Raw genomic sequence first — 19,146 nt, 5'->3', positions numbered from 1 at the left:
GGAGGGAAGGTTTAAGTTGGACATCAGGAGGCGCTACTTCACGGTCAGGGCGGCTGGAGTCTGGAACCAGCTTCCAAGTGAGGTGGTGCAGGCTCCCACCCTGGGGGTTTTTAAGAGGAGGTTGGATGACCACCTTACTGGGGTCATTTGACCCCAGTGCTCTTCCTGCCATGGCAGGGGATCGGACTAGATGATCTGCTCAGGTCCCTTCCGACCCTAGAAACTATGAAACTATGAATAGGCAGGGACATCTGCATCTAGAAGAAAGAGGAGCAGAAGGTGTGAATGAATGGACCCACAATATCTGTTCTGAAAGACCCGGGGAGCTAAACATCGCACAGCACCCTGGTGTGACAGCATGACATACATGTGGAGGTAGAGATCCACTATCCCTACCCCCAGTAGCATGGAGGTGCAGAAAGAGTGGGCAGACCTGACCCCCCCTGCTCTCACCTAACAACAAAACAGGAGGGAAACTAGTTTTACGAGAGGTGCTGTTGGGAAAGGGGAAACAGAAAACCTTCAGTGCTTTAAGTCAGGTCCTTGAGGAGCAGAGATTGATGTACTGTAGGGCTAAGTGTCGGCGCTCATTATCCATTTACATATTATAGCAGAGCCTGGGGGTTTTCTTGTTGGCCTCCCGCAGATCAAATGGCTGTGGATGACAACCAGCCAGTAAACAAGCTCGCAGGCATTCGATCTCTGATTTGCCAGGTGCAAACTCTGTGAAGAGTTCTCAACGGGAAGGCAGGCAGTATAGATTTGCCTTCTGCCATCTGCCAGGCCTCAGTCATTCACCCACGCAGATGAGACAGATCCTGTGTTTGCTCCTGAGGCCCTCCTGGGTTCTGGTTCCTGCCTCCATGCCCTGCCTGGGTCACACGTCTCACAGGGGCAATAATCTGCTCTTGCAACAAGTAAGAACAGGTGACAATACAAGAGACTCCACATGGGCAAGACAAGCCCCAAGGAGGGAGGACTGCCCAACAGCTTGGAGCCCCTGACTGGGGCTGGGACTGTTGGGTTTTCATTTTTTAGCCATGCCTCACAACCGACCCGTCAGGGGGATAATATCATTTCACCTCTGAGCCCACCTCAGTTTACCCCATCTGTAAAAACACACAGGGCCTTCCTTACTTCACAGGTGGCTTGAGAGGTCTAAAGCTGTAACATGTTAGCAGATCCAAGGATAAAAAATGCTGGAAATGGACCACTTTTTAAGTGATACTAAACTAGACTTTCTCAGAACAACTGGAGCTGACAAGTGACCTGGCACATTTTAAAGTCATGTTTTTTGAAGACTATTGAAAAGGCATGTCAAGGGACTGCCAAGGGACTGCCTCTTCATGTCTCTCTCTCTGAGCTGCTGCCATTTGGGAGTCAGCAAAAGCAGACCTGACAGGCGACTTTTCCCAAGGAAACTCTGCATGAGCTGACTCCTAAGAAGTATTATCACCAACAGCACCGATACAACCCCTCGTCTTCACATAGCACTTCTCAGCCCTCCCCAAAGGACTTCCCAAAAGGAGGTCTGAGCAACCTGCCCACTTCACAGACAAGAAACATGCAGGAAACGGAAGGGGTCAGTGACAGAGCCTGCACCAGAACCACCTGAAAAACCACAACCCCTGTTTGAAGCCAGAAGACACAGCGAGTGTTGTCCTCACTGAGTAATATAAGCACTGATCAATGCATTACACACCTCATATAAGGGCTTTGCTAAGAGCATGAATCAAAGCAGGCCTCACCAAAGGCTGACCCCACACCACTAGGATGCCTGCAGAAAGAAACCAGCCAGACAGTAGAGTGATTAGGGCAGTGCCAGGGAGTCTAGAAACGCACCTGCTGATGCAGAATGCCTGAGGACGCAGCAGAGGTGCTGAGGTTTGTTATGTAAATGCCTGATGCACCAGAAATGCTTACTTCATGTAGAAGAGGAAGCTTGGAAATCTCAGAAACAAGCATTAGGCTTAGGGGACACCAGCAATTGTGAGTTGTGCCTATGCCTTAAGACGAGCATCCAGGGCTAATAGCTGTCAGGTGTGTTCATGTGTTGGTGCTGTACAGGTCAATAAAACCAGCTGTGCTTCTGCCAGCAAATGGAGCCTTGTGATTTGTTTTTTGTGTAACACTGGGTCCTCAAAGGAAGCACCCACTGCATGCACCAGCACAGACGGTCGCATGACAGCATGCTTATATGCAAAGTACAGTGTGCAAGAGAGAACGTGGAAGAACAGCCCCCAGCAGGACCATGCTGCTCCCCCTGAACCAGAAGCAAGGCAGCTGCTCTAGCAAGGTGCTGCAGGGGGCTTGACTGGCAGTGCTTCTTGGCAGAGTTACCTAGCCCAGGGAGAGCACTGCTCCAACGCAGTTACCCTGCCCCTGCTTTGGGAGGTAGCAGGTGCAAAGCAGAGCGATGCTGCCTGCCGCAGTAACCAAGTTGTAGATGACCTGTTCTACAGGTGCTCAGATGCCCCAGTGATAAGCATGGTGCAAAGTATCTAGATTATTTAACTGTGTGTAATTTCTGCCCATCTGCCATATGCACTGTCCTTCTCAGGAGGCTTCCAGGTTCTCTCTGTCCTTCAGACACTGTCACCTGGGGGAGAATTTACTTAGTGTAGTCTGCCACATCTTCTGCCCCTGCAATGCAGACGTCTTACCTCCTGTTTCAGCACGTATGTACAATGGCTATAATTTTTTTTTCTTCAAAGTTCCTACCATTTCAAAGCATGCACAAGCAGCTTTGGGCTATGTACCCAGGCCACCCAGCTTCTCGATGCTTTTCAATCCATCTGAAATTTCTTATAATCCCACTATGCTTTTTATTAATGGGAACAACTTTGCATTATCAGTAACCTTCTAATCTAATCACTGTCTACTTCCTGCTCCAACATGATTAATGAATGTATTAAATCACAGTCCCAGCACTGTACCCCAGGACACTTCACTATTAACCTTGCTGCATTCCTTAGAAGAGTCTTGCAGCACAACTTCTGCTTCCTGCTACCTTCACCAGCTTCTCCATGACATGATTTTGCACCTTTCTCTAACTTCATTTTTCTCCACAGTCTTGTAGAGACACCTTTTCAAAAGCTTTTTCAAAATCCAAGCAAATTAAGCCCCCTCCATTACCTTTCTCTCTACCTTTATTAGCTTTTTAGCAGAATACAGAGGCATCCTTTTTCTCTTACAGGAACTGTGCTAGCTTGACCCTATCAGGTATTACTAAGCCAAGCTTTGCACTCTTCTAGCCTTAATTAAACCAGACTAAGAATCACAAGGAGGGTTTTTTGTATTCACCGAGCATTTGTTTGTTAGTCAGGAATGCATTTAAGAAGCTTTCCATAATAACTCTGTCATTTGCATTTCCATTAATCATCTATAAAGAAGCAGGGTGACGGGAAATGAACTCTGTGGCAAATCTCATCTCTCTTTCCTTTCCATTGTAAAAGTTAAAAGAATTCTTTTCTTAACCCCAGCCATGCCAGTTCTCCCCAGTACAGCTAGTGGGGATGAGCTTTGCGTTGAGAAAACAAGGGTAGCTGATGCCCCACTGTTTTTCTATTTGGACTGAAATATTACAAGGCCAAAATGAGATTTCTGCATTATGGAATGACATCTGGATTGTATTAATATGCTACCATACACACAGAGAAGAAATATATTTGGAGAAGGGTACTAAGCTGCCATGTGCCTTCCATCCTGATTAGGCTGTAGAGAGTCAGGTGGTAACAACCTTGCCTGCCCACAGCTTCTAAAATCAGGGTGAGACCTCTGGGCAGGAGTTAACCCCCAGTAGGGACTTACCACATTGCATGCATGTAGGTGGGAGGTAGACGTGGGCTGCTGACCGGGGTACAGTTGTAAGACCTCATAATCCTTTCCGCCAACAAGAAGTTGCGGAATAAGCTTGCCACCAGCAGGTCCTGCCTGAAAAGCTTCTGGAAGAGATCTGCAGAAAGACAATGCAATGATCAGTCAAGACATCATGCTATACTTTTGGCTTTCACTTCACACTTGCACCACAACAATTAGAGGGATTACAGGAGACTACATCCCTCTCGCTCCCCTGCCCTCTTTGTTCTGAGACGGTTGCGCTGGTCTCCAGTGAAACATGGCTTAACTGCCAGACAGTCTCCTACCTCTGGGCAGGACATTCCATGCAATGGTGTCTGTGATCGCTGTGAAGATCCAATTCAGTTCTCCCAGGGGAGTTCTCCTGTCATTCAGTCTTCCAGGAATCCTAGAAGAGAGACTTTCATTACTGCAAGACCGTTTCAGGCTGGACGTAAGGAAGAATTTCTTTACCGTCCGAGCCCCCAAGGTCTGGAACAGCCTGCCATTGGAGGTGGTTCAAGAACCTACACTGAACACTTTCAAGAGTAAATTGGATGCTTATCTTGCTGGGATCCTATGACCCCAGCTGACTTCCTGCCCTTCAGGTGGGGGGCTGGACTTGATGATCTTCCGAGGTCTCTTCCAGCCCTAATGTCTATGAAATCTATGAAATTACATATGGCACCATTAAATATATGCGTAACACGAAGCCCATTCCAAGGGCCGCAAGAGACACTATAATGTAGCTTTTATTTTATTAACAGAAGGTGTTTGGTCACTTTACCACCTTGGAAGCTTCCTGGTATTTGCTCCTGAAACAAGTGGACTCTGCACAATGTCCACGTTCCGGCAGACATCTTCCTCCACCTGTTAGTTTCCCTGCATTTTATTCTGTGCTCCTTCCCCCAGCTGGCTGCATTCTGTCTTCCTGGGACTTAAACTGACCAAGGGCTCAAATGGCTGAGACTGAATTTCTTCAACCAAAAAATAACAGGGTGAAAAGTAAAATGATGGCTCAAGAGCAGACACACCAGTGTGCTGTATAAATCAAAATATGCCGATCAGATAGTATGGGGGCCACGTGTACAAGAACAGTGAGAGAGACAGCTAACAGACTTGCAGGTCCACTCAGTATTTGGAAAACTCAAAGCCATGCCTACTCTAGGAGCATCTTGGCAGGGCAGGAATACTGCTATACACTACTGGCAAAGCACTGTCAGTGTGGATGCATCTTTAGTGGAAAAGCGGTGCTTCATACTGCTAGAGTTGAGCCACCACCATCAAGCAAAATGTGCTTTACTGGTAAAAGCCCAGTTCTACCAATATTACTGGGTGTACTAGGAGCTTCTGCTAGCACAGCAATGTCAGTCAGGAATCACACTGCTTCAGGACCCTCACTGGCACAGCTGTACTGTACAGCTGACAGTCTCTGGTAACTGGGGAGGAACTGGAAGAGTGGATGAAGAGCAAAACAGTTCAGATTTTCAAGGAAAAGAATGATTCCAAAAATCACCACCCTGTGAGTTGATCTTCTGTCTCTATGAAAGTGATGGAATAAATATGAAACGCTATCACTAAACAAGTGATTTAATAGTGGCCTTCAACTATCTGAAGGGGGGTTGCAAAGAGGATGAAGCTGGACTGTTCTCAGTGGGGGCAAATGACAGGACAAGGAGTAATGGGCTCCAGTTGCAGCAAGGGAAGTTGAGGGTGGAGATTAGGAAGAACTTTCTCATGAGAAGGGTAGCAAAGCACTGGAACAGGTTACCAAAGAGAAGTGGTGGACTCTCCATCCTTGGAGGTTTTGAAGACCTGGGTAGACAAAGCCTTGGCTAGGATGATGGAGGTGGGGCTGATCCTGTTTGGAGCAGGAGGTTGGACTAGATGTGACCTCCAGAGGTCCCTTCCTGCCCTCCTTGTCTATGATTCTAAGTAGAGGTCAATGCAAGCACAAGGAAACTTCATTCCCACGAAAAGAGCAATGTCATCTGGATCTGCTTGTGGCCTCTGCATTTTTGATGAAGGGCCACAAGCCAGGATAAGAAACAATGAGTTGAGCTGAGGAAAAGGTATCTTGGAAAGCGTGGAAGGCATAGGTGCTAGGTTCTGCAGGGTACCCTCCACCATTTTCTGATCAAACTTGCTTGTCTCCTTTCATTTTATCCACTCCCCAATTCTTTGGTTGAAGTGTATGTAATAATAAATATGATCAATAACACAAACGTTGTGCTCACATTCAACGGCTCACTGCGCACTGGGATGGATTCCCATTCCCGCAGAAGGCTGAACTCTGCAGTCAGAGACAATCAGAAGTAAGTGCGCCCTGCGCTGGAACACACAGCCCCTACTGTTACAGGTTTACGAGGGCAACAGGCATACTTTATTGCTCCCCGCTGCTGTACACTAATTAGAAAGGTATTGTCTGTCCATGGAAAAGTAAGACCTAGGGAGATGCTCATTATTCAAGCCAGGCTGCTGTTTTAGTAGGTTACAGGGAGTATGTGCATGCCTGAGACAGAAGTCATCAGCACTTGTTTCCTTCAACTATATGCAGCTCTTTCCCTTGTGAAGCTCTTTGAAAATCTGCCCCAAATGAATAGAAGGATGGTCATCTATCTTCATATCTCAATCACTACAGCATCCCGCTGCCAACATAGCATCTAGGTGAAAAGTTAATCAGCATAATCAAGGAATCAGGTAAAACATTTACATCCATTCAGTGGCTTCTTATTTTAACCCAAGACAGATCCTACAACCAAAGGCTTTCTGAGCAATGTGCCCATTTACTTGGAAGCCAGCAGTGGTGCAAGATGGATGTGTAGGATTAATAGTCCTGCCCTACAAAGACCTGACCGTGAAAGAGAACCAGGAACAAAACTTCTGTGAATCTGTGAGACGTGCGCTCTTCATTTATATTACATTTGCAGAGCAGCAAGAAGGATTCAACGAGACTTTGTCTAAAAAACATCTCCTGTTTTACATTCTCAGACTAACTGCAAAGGTCACCTTGAGGCCCATCTTTCAGCCAGTAAGCCATCAGGCTGCTGCCAAACACTTGCATTGTGGAGCCACAGAGTCACACACAAAACCATACCACAACCCGAGGTGCTGCGCTTGACCACCACTTTGGCTGTATTTGCTGTCTTTCAGGAGTCTGTCTGCCCCCAATAAATACAAATCCAGACTCAGACAGCACCGACTGGTGCAAGGTGCAGTGTATGATCACCTGAATCATCTTACTCACCCGTTTCCACCCATATCCCATTGCTTACAAAGTAAAACATCCATTAAAAGAATTTTCTGTCCACAGTGTTTAATATTCTTCGAAGAAAGTATATCTCTTTCTTGTGAAGCGTCAGGAGAGGCTAATACTATGTGAAGGGAGATGATAAGCAGCAGTTATTAGCTAGTGGCCTCAGTTCCCGTGGTTAGTGCTCGCATCCGCAGATAACGCCAGGTTGGGGATGGGAAGTAAACCACCACATCCACAAACAGGAGGATCTTGCCAGCAATATGCAGAGGGAGTCTACTGATGTCGTGGTGTCACACTCCAAATGCCCGCAAGTGCAATTTCCATTTTTATTTCATTTTTTTAAAGGAAAAAAAAGTGACACTGATCAATTCCTATGATGGCAGCTTTCCCAGCAGTGATCTATTACTTACTTCACTCATGTCTCAGGAGGCTCGGGGAGCCCCACAGGCCGAGCTTCTCAAAGGTTAGTGCCCGGCTATAAGAAATTGATGCAGAGCTGGAATCTGTACATGCAGAGACCCTCTTTCAAGAAAGCAAAACAAGAGTCGCCCGGGGTCAGCTGAACAGTCGACAAAGTGGCCGATAATTTACAGCGGATTTGCAAGAGATTATGGCAGCTGTAGTGTGTGTACTACCTCTGAAATGTTTAATACAGTCCACAGTCTTTTAAGTCTGTTCTGCCAGAATAGGAGTTTTATCATAGTTATTGAGCCAAATACAGGGCTAAAGAGATATTTTTCAATTTAGCCTTCACTTTGGTCTATGCTGAATATTCGTTTCCTAGTGAAAGGAGGTGACCTTGCCTCAGCACATGGCTTTGGTCAGACAAACTGAAATACTGTGTTCAGGTCCAGTGTCTACCTCTTAACAGCACTGTTGAAAATTTGACAGCTGTGCAAAAGAAAAAGAAACAAAAATTGAGTAAAGGGCAGAAAAAACTGCCCTGAAATGGCAGACCCAATCTGTTTAGCTTGGTATGAAGAGCAAGAAGTGACTTGATCACTATCTTCACGGAGAGAAAACAAGCACTCGATGTTCCTCATGCTACCTAAGAAACATATAAAAACTCAACGAAGGGAAGAGACGGTCAGAAAAATTCAAGTTACAAGTTGCGTTATTTCTAACAAGAGCAACTAATGCTATGTGCACATTAACAAGGGAGATAGGGGTTTCCTTATCTTTTGATGTTTGAGATGAAGTCAAGATCCCTCTACAGGAAATAAGCTTTTAGCCAAGCACAAGCTATTCAGCTCAACATGGGAGTACTTAGGTGGCCTCAAATATAAAAGAGGTCAGAACAGATAACGTAGCGATTCCTTCTGGCCTCAAAATTTATGAATCTGAGAACGAATACCCTGGGGGCAGCTGCCTAACACAAACTTATTCAATGAAGGAAAATAACAATAACCCTCTCTTACTGTGGCCAACCTCAGCGCACAGATTGAACAACAGACTTATTCTGCACTCCGCAGAGATACAGATTTTAATCGAAAAGCTTTTTCAGGAGGCCAGATGCAACTGTTCACTTGTGGATACTAGTCAGTAGGAACGGGCTATGTGCAGAACAGCATTATCTTGATGTGTATTTTGTCTGAAGGAGACCTAAGGGACAGGCCTCTTCCCCACGCCAGCAAACAGAGTCTTATTATTTCTAAACAGAGCTTGGGCAGGGCAACCCTCGGCTTCAGGAATACTCCAACTTGCTCCATTCGAGAGCTGAACCAACAACATGCTGAGAGCTAGAAATTAAACGGAACATACATTGTACTTGCTCATTTTCAATACAGGCGACAAACTTTGGATGTGATCCACATGAGCCTAAACCACATGTGCTGGGATCCAAAGTCCCTTCAGGACGGAGCCCTTGTTAAAAGACATGTGGCTCTGGACTGCTCTTTGGCCTTCCATGACCTACTGGATCCATCCATCCACCCATCCATCACTTCAGACTAATGCCATTTTAAACTCCTTTTCCGGCACTAATCCGCTTCCCATCAGCAGTGACCAAGCCCATTCACACTGGTTCTGAACTCTTCTCTTAATGCTCAAACCTGGCTCAGAGCAGGCATGGCTGGCACCCTGCCAGCACAGCTCTTCTTGACGGAGACTGAACCAGAGATCAGCCACGATCAGCACGCTCTGGAAATGTGCAGCCCACCCAACGAGACGTGTGAATGGAGCAGTAACAGTCCAGCTTTACTCCATTAAACTAAAATGTGTCACAGCGTTTCTTCTGCATGCGTAATAAATAGACAGAGAAAGAAACCTTGGCGCTTTTCCGCTAAAAGCAACATTGCCAAGTGCTTTGCTTTTCCATATAAATCTCTTTATGGAGAGTCCTACTATTACAGCACAGGAATCGTTGCAACCAACCCCGGAAGGGACCAATTAGACACCACGCAAAGATGCTCTTTAGACTTTATTATTTTTTTAATCTCCATTGTTTGCACAACTTTCTTAAAAGCTCCCCAGCATTGTTTGCATCTTTGGTGATTACATCCTTTTTCACTTGAACAACAACAGAGTTCTTCCTACTCCAAAAAGAGATAGGGTTTTTTTCTTTCTAAATTACAACTTAGACATCCTAAATAAAAATATATGAAAAATATTGAATCTAAAGAACTATATGGTTCAACATTAATTTTCCACTGAAATAATGACAATTGAATTGAATTGAATTGCAGTGTTTGATTTAGCACAAACAGTAAAGAGATTTTGATTATGGAATGATTAGGTCTGTGTGCACTAACCAGGGAGCTATTTTACCTTCTTATTTCTGGATGTCAAGAATATCAATAATATTTGTGGTCTTACTCTTCATTTTTATAGTTAGCAACAAATTTTGCTAGAGCTCCCAAGGACCATGTATATGGGAAGTGAGCAACTGTGTCACTGGTTTAGCAAACCCCTGTCAACCATAGTCGTAACCCATTTCCGATGCACCTCTCTGAAATGTAGGCCTAGATCCTACCAATTAAATAAGCTGAGCTATAATCACTGCATTAGCACCCCAGAATTAGCAACTGAGAATGTGACATCTTTTGGGCAGGTACCAAAGGCCCCGCAGAAAATACCAGCTCTGCTTTCACTTGGATTTTTTTTACTACAAAAAACAATGAGACAATTCTGTCGCAAAAACTAAGAAAGAGCGAACAGGGCAGAATGCATGCGACCCTGCAGGTTCCTATTTGAAACCTCTCTGTTTATTTTGTGAATCGACTGTAGGTGCCCCAAATTACTAGCGCTGTGAAGCATTCCTGCACTCCCATCAATGCAGAGTTCAGGATTTCCTACCACAGGAAGCAGGTAGCACGATTGCTAAGAAGAGTTTCCTACTCCAGTCTTTTTATCACCCAGGGGATGCTCAGGGGGTACATTTCTTCTGGTGGGCTTAGCTGTGAACGACAGGCTGAAACCACCATTGCTCCTACAGCTGCTCCTCAAAACATGAATAATCGAATCTATGCTCTTGAGGATTAGGGTGGCCTTTCATTTTGGATGCTAGAAGGCACGTCACTGGAAACAGTGCTCCTTAGAAGGGAATGCTTTTCATTTTGGATTTTAAAATGCATTTGCTTTAAAAAAAAACCATACAAACCCGACCAGGACAGGCACTCATCCTGCACAGTGACAGTGCTGGAAACCTTGGTAAGACTGATGGTAAGTTTTATGCAAAAGAATGACTGTCTTTGAGAGGCAACAGAGTATAGCCCCTACCCCACCAATAATCTTAAGTGTCAGGAGGCCGGGGGCAGGTTGCTTCTCTGCATACCTTGGCTTCCCCACATGTAAAATGGGAAGAGTAATACTTCTGTAGTTCGCACCAGCATTGTGAAGATTGATTAAGGCTTGACCTTGTGCGTGGAAAACCTGCGTGCGATGTGAAAGCGCTCAGTGTTATTTACTGGAGCAGAAGGGGAGCAGGGGCATGCAGGCACAGCCATGCTCAAACCGACACGCCAGTACCTACAGGATCGCCTACCAGGGTTTGCAGCTGAAAGGGGGCATTGACCTGTATGCTTATTCTGTACATTAACACAGGAGGTCAATAATGTTTGGACAAATTAACAGACTACATCTCAGAGTGAAAAAAAGACAAATCAGGAGTCTTTGCTTCTAGCTGAGGTTGTAACAGCACCAAGGAGCAGACAGCTCGTGCTGCCTATGCAACACCGTGAATGACCTGAGGAAAGAGGGTTTAACCAGATGCCACCTAATGATAGTCACTCCCAATAATCTTTATCTGGAAATCAAGGTTTAACTCTAGAGGTTGGAGGAGAATATCTTCATGCTCAGGTGTATGCAAAGATCAATTCAATCACAGGAATACTTAATCAGCAGCTAATTAATCACCCTATAATCAAATGACTACATCAGCATCCAATCCTGGGGAGTTGATCACCCCAGAGTCGAAATTCAGTGATAGCAGCCTCTACCATTACTTCTGGGAGCCACATCCTAGCACCAGAAGGAAAAAAACAAACCTGTAATAAAAGGACAAAAAGGAAAAGAAAAGCTACCTCTTATTTGCTCTCTCACCATGTTTAGGATGAAATGAAAAACTGATTGCTTATATTAAATAGTGTAATTTCCATGCCCCTTAAGAAATAAGTTAACTTTAATTTTATTTATTTTGCAGCGTTCCGCTGTATAAGCAGATCTGCTTCAGACCTGAGCATCTAAATTGTATTTCAGATAAAAAAAAAAAAATAAAAGGAGATTCAGGGTATCAGCTTGAGCAACGTGCTCTTTTTAAGGCAGCCTTCTGCCCATAATACTGTAAGAGCCTTTTACATTTTTGGATACGTGGTCACTAAGACAAACAAGGCAGCAAAGCTCCATAATGTGTTTTTCCCATGTGGGGTTTTGCTGCCTTCCTGATTTTACTTCTCATGGTGTCGTTCATATTATGCTTTCACAACCATCAGAAAACCTTGACAGTGGGGACCAGAAGTCTTCATTTGTAAATCTGAGCAAAAAAAAAAAAGAGGGAAAAAAGGCCAAGCTGTCTCAGCTCTCAGCTGTTAGCTGCAATTTAACATCTCTACAGTTTCAATTGCTTCTTCCATCAACTATCCCTGACAGTCACCTTTGCAAAACCCTAAATCACTGCAGTCTATTGTGAAAAGTAAGGACTACAAAATGTCAGGGTCACTAAACAGCTTATGCCAGGTATAACTGTCAACGTCCTTGTCAGGAATTTAGCAAAAACCCTATGAATCACTTTAATTACAATAGAAACGTGTACTTCAAAGGAAGCCACACTCCCCTTCAGTCGAGCAGCAGCTCCTCCTCATTACTTTTGCTAATGGACATACAATGTACGGAGAATCATGACACGGAAAGGTGCGTTGTAATATAGCGCCGAAGAAATGAGACGTTATAATTAATATTCTCTGATGGTTTCATAACTACTGAGGGGGCAACTTCAGAGCTGGGATGTTTCCCTGAACCTAAGAGTTTTGTCCTGTTGGACCCTCAACTGAACTCCTGCTGCTCTCTATGGCTGTCAGGAGTCTCATCCAGGGTCAGCCTACACTTAAGACCGGAGGAAGCAGAAGATGGAGGAGGTGTCTTTGCAGGGCTCAAACCACCCGCTCCTGACACTCAGTGCAGTGGGTCCTGTGGGGCTCCTGCGTTACCCGCGCTCGTCAGGGTATAAGCAAGGGGAAGGCCACGAGACAGGCAAGTGTCACACCTTTGTATTGTGGCCACTCCACTAGAAAGACATTTCAGTGATTCAGTGGACGAAAGGCAGCATTTCCCATGCTAATCGCAGACTACTGAAGTCAAAATGCAGCAGACAAATTCCTAGCTGGTTTGCCTGAAGCCTCGGTCAGCCCCTTGAGATGTACAACAAAACATGTACAATTCCAGAAGTATTTATCCCGGAGTGCTCCAAAACTTCGTGCATTTGTTTGCAGCCCTGCCATCTATCTTTATTAAGAAACGAACCAGGGTTGCCATGAAAACCATCTTGTTGAGTATGATCTTTACCTCGCACACACAATAGGTTTTTGCAGTATACTCTCTGTAGCAATAGTGATAAAACTAAGTGCTCCATTCAATAAAACCAGTGATTTATTACCAAACAAAACATTTCAGATTATCATCCACAAAACAAGCCTGAAGTCCTGCCTCAGCTCAAGTACTGATGAACCATGTTTGAAAGATAAGTACGGTGCCAATGTACAGCTATTATCTTCTGGTTACCAAAAAGCTTAATTCCCCAAACACAAAGGCTCAGTTTGAAGCCTTTTATCAAGTTTTCTAGAAGAACCTCAGGGGTTGCAGACTGCCTGGTTTTGGTTCAAAGTTTGTAGTCTCCGAAGGGACTATCTAACAAGCGGATTTCTTCCCAGCACTTTCCCACTTTTTCTCTCTCTGCTTTTCTATTCACCTTGGACTGTTTTTATTGGTGCATGATGTGCTATTTAGATTAAAGGACCCTTACAGCAAGGAAATCATTGGTGTTTGGAGCCAGGTATACAATGGGTACTCTAACTAATCTCCTTTCCTATACATGTTTAGGAAAGTGCTTGTGTTAAGGAATACTCAGGGTCTCTGTTCACCAAGTTAATATAAGATTTGACAGAGGAGAGCAGCAAAATATGAAGATGCTAAATGTTAAGTATCAGGACTTGCCTATAATTGCCTTTAAATCTATAAGGGCACACCTTACCCTTCTGCAAGAGTGATGGTACAGAACCACTCTGAAGAGTTCATGGGCTTGGATAGCATCGGGAGAACCGCCATGCTAAGCATCTCCTGTACTTCACACCTTTGCTGAGCATCCAATGGCAATAACACTTCTTCGGCCAGCGTAGGAGGGATTACTAACGCTTGCTGGGGATACCACTTAAAAGAATAGCACAGGATGAAGCCAGTAAGGTTCTTGCCAAACCTGGAAGGGTCTTTCAGCTAAAACGTCATTCTCAATGGCTGCTCTGCAAAGGTAAGAGACTGAAGGATGCAGCTTGCAAAAACCTGCCAGGCATGCTAACCCCTGGGAAAGAAAAGTGATGAAAGCAACTCCCCTTGATTTCAAGCCGGGACTAGAAAGGGAGCTGAGAACAGAGCTCCGAGTAGTAGGAAGAGTTTGGTTCTGACAATGGGAAGAGCTCCACAAGGAGCCTTTAAGAGAGCTGAAAGTTTTGTTTTATTTTACTGACATGCAGCTGGCACATACTGTTACCCAAGGCAGCACCTGGTCATTGCCAGGAGAAAAAAGGTATATAAAATCAAGGGCCAGTAAAGTGAAGGAGGGCCTCCTCACATTATAAATTCCTGTGGACAGGATCAGCTGGGCCTACAAGAGAAAAACAGCACCCCAAATGTTTCAAACAGCTCATTAAAAAGTCCACAACCTTTGGACTCCCTTCCCAGATGTGCCAGCGTGTGGCTTCCAGAGAACGATCCCCAAGGAAACCTGTTGGTTGCGGAGAGGTAGCAGGGTGGGAGTGAAAGCTGGGAGGCAGTTTTGAATGCATTCGGCTGGATTTGAGTTCATTTTCAAGCTGGGCTAGTGAACCTAATGCTGACTGCACTACATCTGGCTTTCCCACCTCACGCGTCTGCCAACCGACACGTCTCGATCTGGCACTCCTGCCCTTTCCGCCCCGTCCTGAGAGACTCCAGAGGAGATGTGTCACTCTAAACGAGTGGTTTGTGCAGAATTGGTATGCATCCAAAACTAAGAAGGGGCCAAATAGCTTATTTTTGTGCTTGGCCTGTTCATAATTTGAACTAGGATCTCCAGAGGTGAAAAAAATTACTGCCTTAGCCACCTGCTCTCCTTCAGCCTCCCTTCCAATATATTCTTCTAAAAGTAACTCTGATTAATTAAGGTTCTCTGGCAGGCATTGAAGAGATTTGTTATTTTGTTACATTACAGCATGATTTCCACATTTTCCCCAATTACTCACATTCTTTCTGCTGCGCAGCCTCTTGGGGTTTTGGTTTTCCCACTTCATCTCTAAATTAGCTCCTAGTGAATCATTACTCATCTGATCAGTGACTGACAGACACTAATAAATTACTGATTTCCAGCCTGACACATTCCATAATAGTTATAATGAAAACAAAGGTAATTTTAGTATCACACTTGTTATTTCTAGTAATTTTGGTAAAACAAATTTTATGCTAGTTCAAAGGTGCGTGATTGACAGCCCAGAGCCATGGGTCTTTATTCCCAGAGCAGCTACAGCGTTGGCTGCTTAGCACAGCTAGCTCCCTCCTCACACTGCTCCGGCTTAGATGACTCAGTCCTGACCTGTGGGGACCATGTTCCAGTCGAGGTGCTGGTTTCCTTTGGATAATGTGCTATCTTTATGATTTGTAGCAAAATGTTGGTGGCAAGAGGGTATGATTCATGCCAGACGTATAGATGCATCTTTGTATGATGGGTTTGGGGTCATCCCAAATGATGGCGACCACTGAATCCATCAAACAGGAAACTAAACTGCTACTGGATGACAGGGACTTCTGCTCACTAAGAGCTGGACACCGACTCACAGCACAGCTGGATGAAACGCTGCGTCCTTCCCAACAGCCTAACAAGTTTTTAAGTTGTGTTGCTTAGTTCCAGCAAAGATCTTTATTTCCAAAACAGGGATTATTTTGGCTCCATCTCAAAGGATTTATATTATAAAATGCACAGCAGAAGCAGCAACATGCTTATTCATCAGGATGCTGGGTTAGCCTAGATAATTAGAAATCTGGGCTCTTCAAAGAAGGTGCAGAGTAATTTACTCCTAAACTCTGCATCTTAATTAGGAAACAAACTCCTTCCCAATACTAAAGACAGCTAAATTATAAATTACAATATATACATGCTGCCTGCATTGCCTATCTAGGCTTGTCTTGGGACTATAATAAAAAACATGTGTTCTCTATAATTGATATATGTAGCAGATTAAGATGAGGAGGATTTAATATTTGATATCCTCAGGAACCAGCTTTCAGAGCACTTTTTGTGAAGACAGCTTCTTTAAAAAACACTTCTATTACGGTGTTATCAGCAAGAACCAAGAACATGGGCGTGGGGATGGGACACACATATTTTGCTCCACAAATTTTCTCCGCAGGGTGGTGAAGAACCAAACGCAACCCCGGGCAAAGGCAGCTTCCTGGTGCCCAGTCCAATACAGAACCGTGCTTTGGTGCCCAGAACAAAGGACAAAAAATCCAAGCAACTGCTCTGCTTCTTGGCTGGGGGAGGCATTCAACATTCATCCGTTCCAGGTAAGCCCGTCCCTAGTTAGCTAAAAAAAAATGCATTTTATTTGCTGTCATTTGGCTGCATAAACTGTGAGGCAGCTAAGAGATCCAAGACCAAAGTCAATGGGGTTCAGAAAGGCCAGCTGACTTTGCAGCAAGGAATTCAGACTGGAGGGTATCCTCTCCTTTCCTTTCCCTCCTTTCCACCTCAAACAGCTGGCTCTTCCCCAGTTTGCCACTATGGAAATAGCTGTGCACACGCTAGTCCTCCCCTCTCTTGGTCAACCCCTGGGGCCTTTTCCCTAAACACATATTGTTGCTCCTGCATCTCTGCAGATTTGCTTCCACCATACTCACCTTGCTCGATTTGACTGTGGCCTCTACCAACTCCTTTAAGGATGCCCCCAAAGAAATATATCCAACAGCAAATCAGGAAGGGACACGCTCCCCTCATTTCCCCATTAGGTTCTTTCTTCTGGACTACAAGCACATTGGTCTTGGATTATCTTTGTGTCTTCTGCAATGCCATGCACATGCCAGTAAATTCCTGACTAATCAAGGAACATGTCAACACTTCCATTATTTTCCCTGGAATTGATGTTATAATTACCCAGGTCATCTCATTTTCCATTCTTAAATATCGGAACAATATTTGCCTTCTCTCTCTCCTCTGGAACTTCCATTGTGCTTCAGACTTATTGGAAATCTATACTGATAATTCAAAAGCTGCCTGACCAGCTCTTCTAAAACTCTTGGGTACCAGCTGTCCAGCATTGCTGATTTGCAATGATTAGTTCAGGAGCTGTTAATACCCTTCTGAGTTTCAGCTAAAATGAAATGTGCAGCATTATGATAGGATTACATCATTTTGTATTTCCCCTTACCCCAAAAAGAATAATAAATATAGATTGGGCATTTTTGCCTTTTCTGAATCATTACTGAAAATTTACCTTTCCCATTTAATAATGAATCAATACGTGTCACTGAAAAGATTACTTCTCGTCCTCGTACACTTAAACAACATATCGTCTGGATTCTGATGTTAAACAAGCAGAAAGTTTTGACAGGATAGCTTCTGCTAAATTATTTTTTGCATGATTTGCCAGGTTTTTTTAACATCTTTAAATTAAGAAAATTGGAAAGAAATGACTAAAAGATTTTACCAATTCCATTGTTTGCTTATACTTTCTGTCTACTGTTTAAACAGGTTGCTGTGATCCAGGGCACTTGCAAATATGAGCCATTGTATGGACAGCTATTAATTTCATGCAATTTTCTGTTCAGCTCGCTGAAACAAATGAATGAGTCTATCTTTAGACGCTTCGTTTTTCGAATTATTATAAATCTACTAAAGTCATGTCAACTCCCATCTACTGTTATATTTTTATATTAGTTAGACTCTCATAACATCTGTTTAGCCACATCACCTTTATATAACAGACTATTTTAGATGTTACATAAAGATTTTGAGAACTGATTGTTTCACAATTTCCAGCATTTTGCTCAGACTAAACAACAAAGCCAACAACCAAGTAAACAGGCCAGATTTCCCCTCCCCTCCCTAGGCAACACTTCCCTATTTTAATATCCTCTGACTCTATATTTCACTGTTTAATATGCTGCTATAGCAACACCTATGAGAAAGACTGGTGAGGGGAAGAGATGAAGTTGCCCCAAGTGGTTCTGAAATCCCAGCGGTAGAGAAGCCAGTCTCAGTTTTAATGCAAGAGACAGACGAGGACATCTTCTCCCCATTTCCCTGGGAAACAGCAAAAAAGGTGACCGCAGAAAGCCACTCAAGCAATTACACAATGAATCCAGGAACTCCACTCGGCAGCGACCCTGAGAATTTTGTCAATGGTGGCAAGCTTAATGATTAATCCCTTCCCCTCCCCGGCAGTTTATGACTTTACAACGTGGAGAATATTCCAAGCCGCTTCTAGGCCACTTCACCCCTCTGCTATAAGTGACATAATACACACTGAGATGCCTACATTTTCAAGGTGATCTAGCAGCCTTACATACTGTGTCCCAGCTAGCAGTAAAACAGAAGTGATGTTCAAAGGAAACAGCTTTGAACCTGAGCTCTGGTGTGTGCAGAAGATGAAAAGCTCACGGAGGGATGCTAGTGACTGAAGGCAATCAGATGATTGGAGCATCAACCATTCTTAGCTTGTGAGTTCTGAACATAATGCAAACCTATGAGGGAGAAGATACCACTGGTTCACACTCATTCTCATCCCATGTGAAGGTTTCAAAGGCAAGGCTTCCAATGTCTTGGGCTGACACTTTGGATTTAAAAGGAGAGCACAACTCCAAGGGTAAAACATCCGACTGTAACTGCCCATCTGCTTACCTACCATGGTACTAGTGCTTCTAAGGATATTAAAAGCCAGCTTCACACCTCCAGTAGCAGGTACAAGCAACCAACCTCTGAGGGGGAGTAGCTGCATCAGCCATAGATACCAATTCTTCAAAGGCCAAAATGTACAAGAGGAAATGAGATGAGGATGCTGATGCCAGCCAGGCGTAGGGAGGCAGAGGCTACTCTACAAAGCAAGCTCCCAGAAGGGCAAGACAGTGCCACCTCCTTCCCCATGAGCCTGTCTGATATCTGAGATGGAGAAACAAGAGCTGTACCTGTTTTCATGAGGGTGATGACTGTGAAGCTTAAGCTGGGCCTACTCACAAAAGTTAAAATACAAAATATTGTGCATAGTGCAAAAGCAAGTTTGTTTGCGGCTGGGCCTCCTGAAAAGAAATAAGGAGGCATCACTTCCAGCTTATCTTATGATATTTATGATGATTTTAAGCAGGTTGCTATGTGTCTGTGT

The 19,146-nt window shown here is 44.3% G+C and overlaps 1 protein-coding gene across 1 annotated transcript in view; it reads right to left on the bottom strand.

The window, feature by feature from the left end:
• The window catches only part of RPTOR (regulatory associated protein of MTOR complex 1), a 245,836-nt gene that overhangs the window by 114,459 nt on the left and 112,231 nt on the right, over positions 1-19,146 (bottom strand). The window contains exons 7-8 of the mRNA XM_019515638.1: positions 4,146-4,246; positions 3,811-3,955 (exon numbers count right to left, since the gene is read on the bottom strand). Coding sequence (XP_019371183.1) covers positions 3,811-3,955; positions 4,146-4,246 — 246 coding nt within the window. The remainder of the gene's footprint in view (positions 1-3,810; positions 3,956-4,145; positions 4,247-19,146) is intronic.

Source organism: Gavialis gangeticus, unplaced genomic scaffold (genome assembly GCF_001723915.1).
Source record: "Gavialis gangeticus isolate Ggan-Ray unplaced genomic scaffold, GavGan_comp1, whole genome shotgun sequence".
Taxonomy (NCBI): Eukaryota; Metazoa; Chordata; order Crocodylia; family Gavialidae; genus Gavialis; species Gavialis gangeticus.
This window is presented reverse-complemented; position numbering and strand designations above follow the sequence as displayed.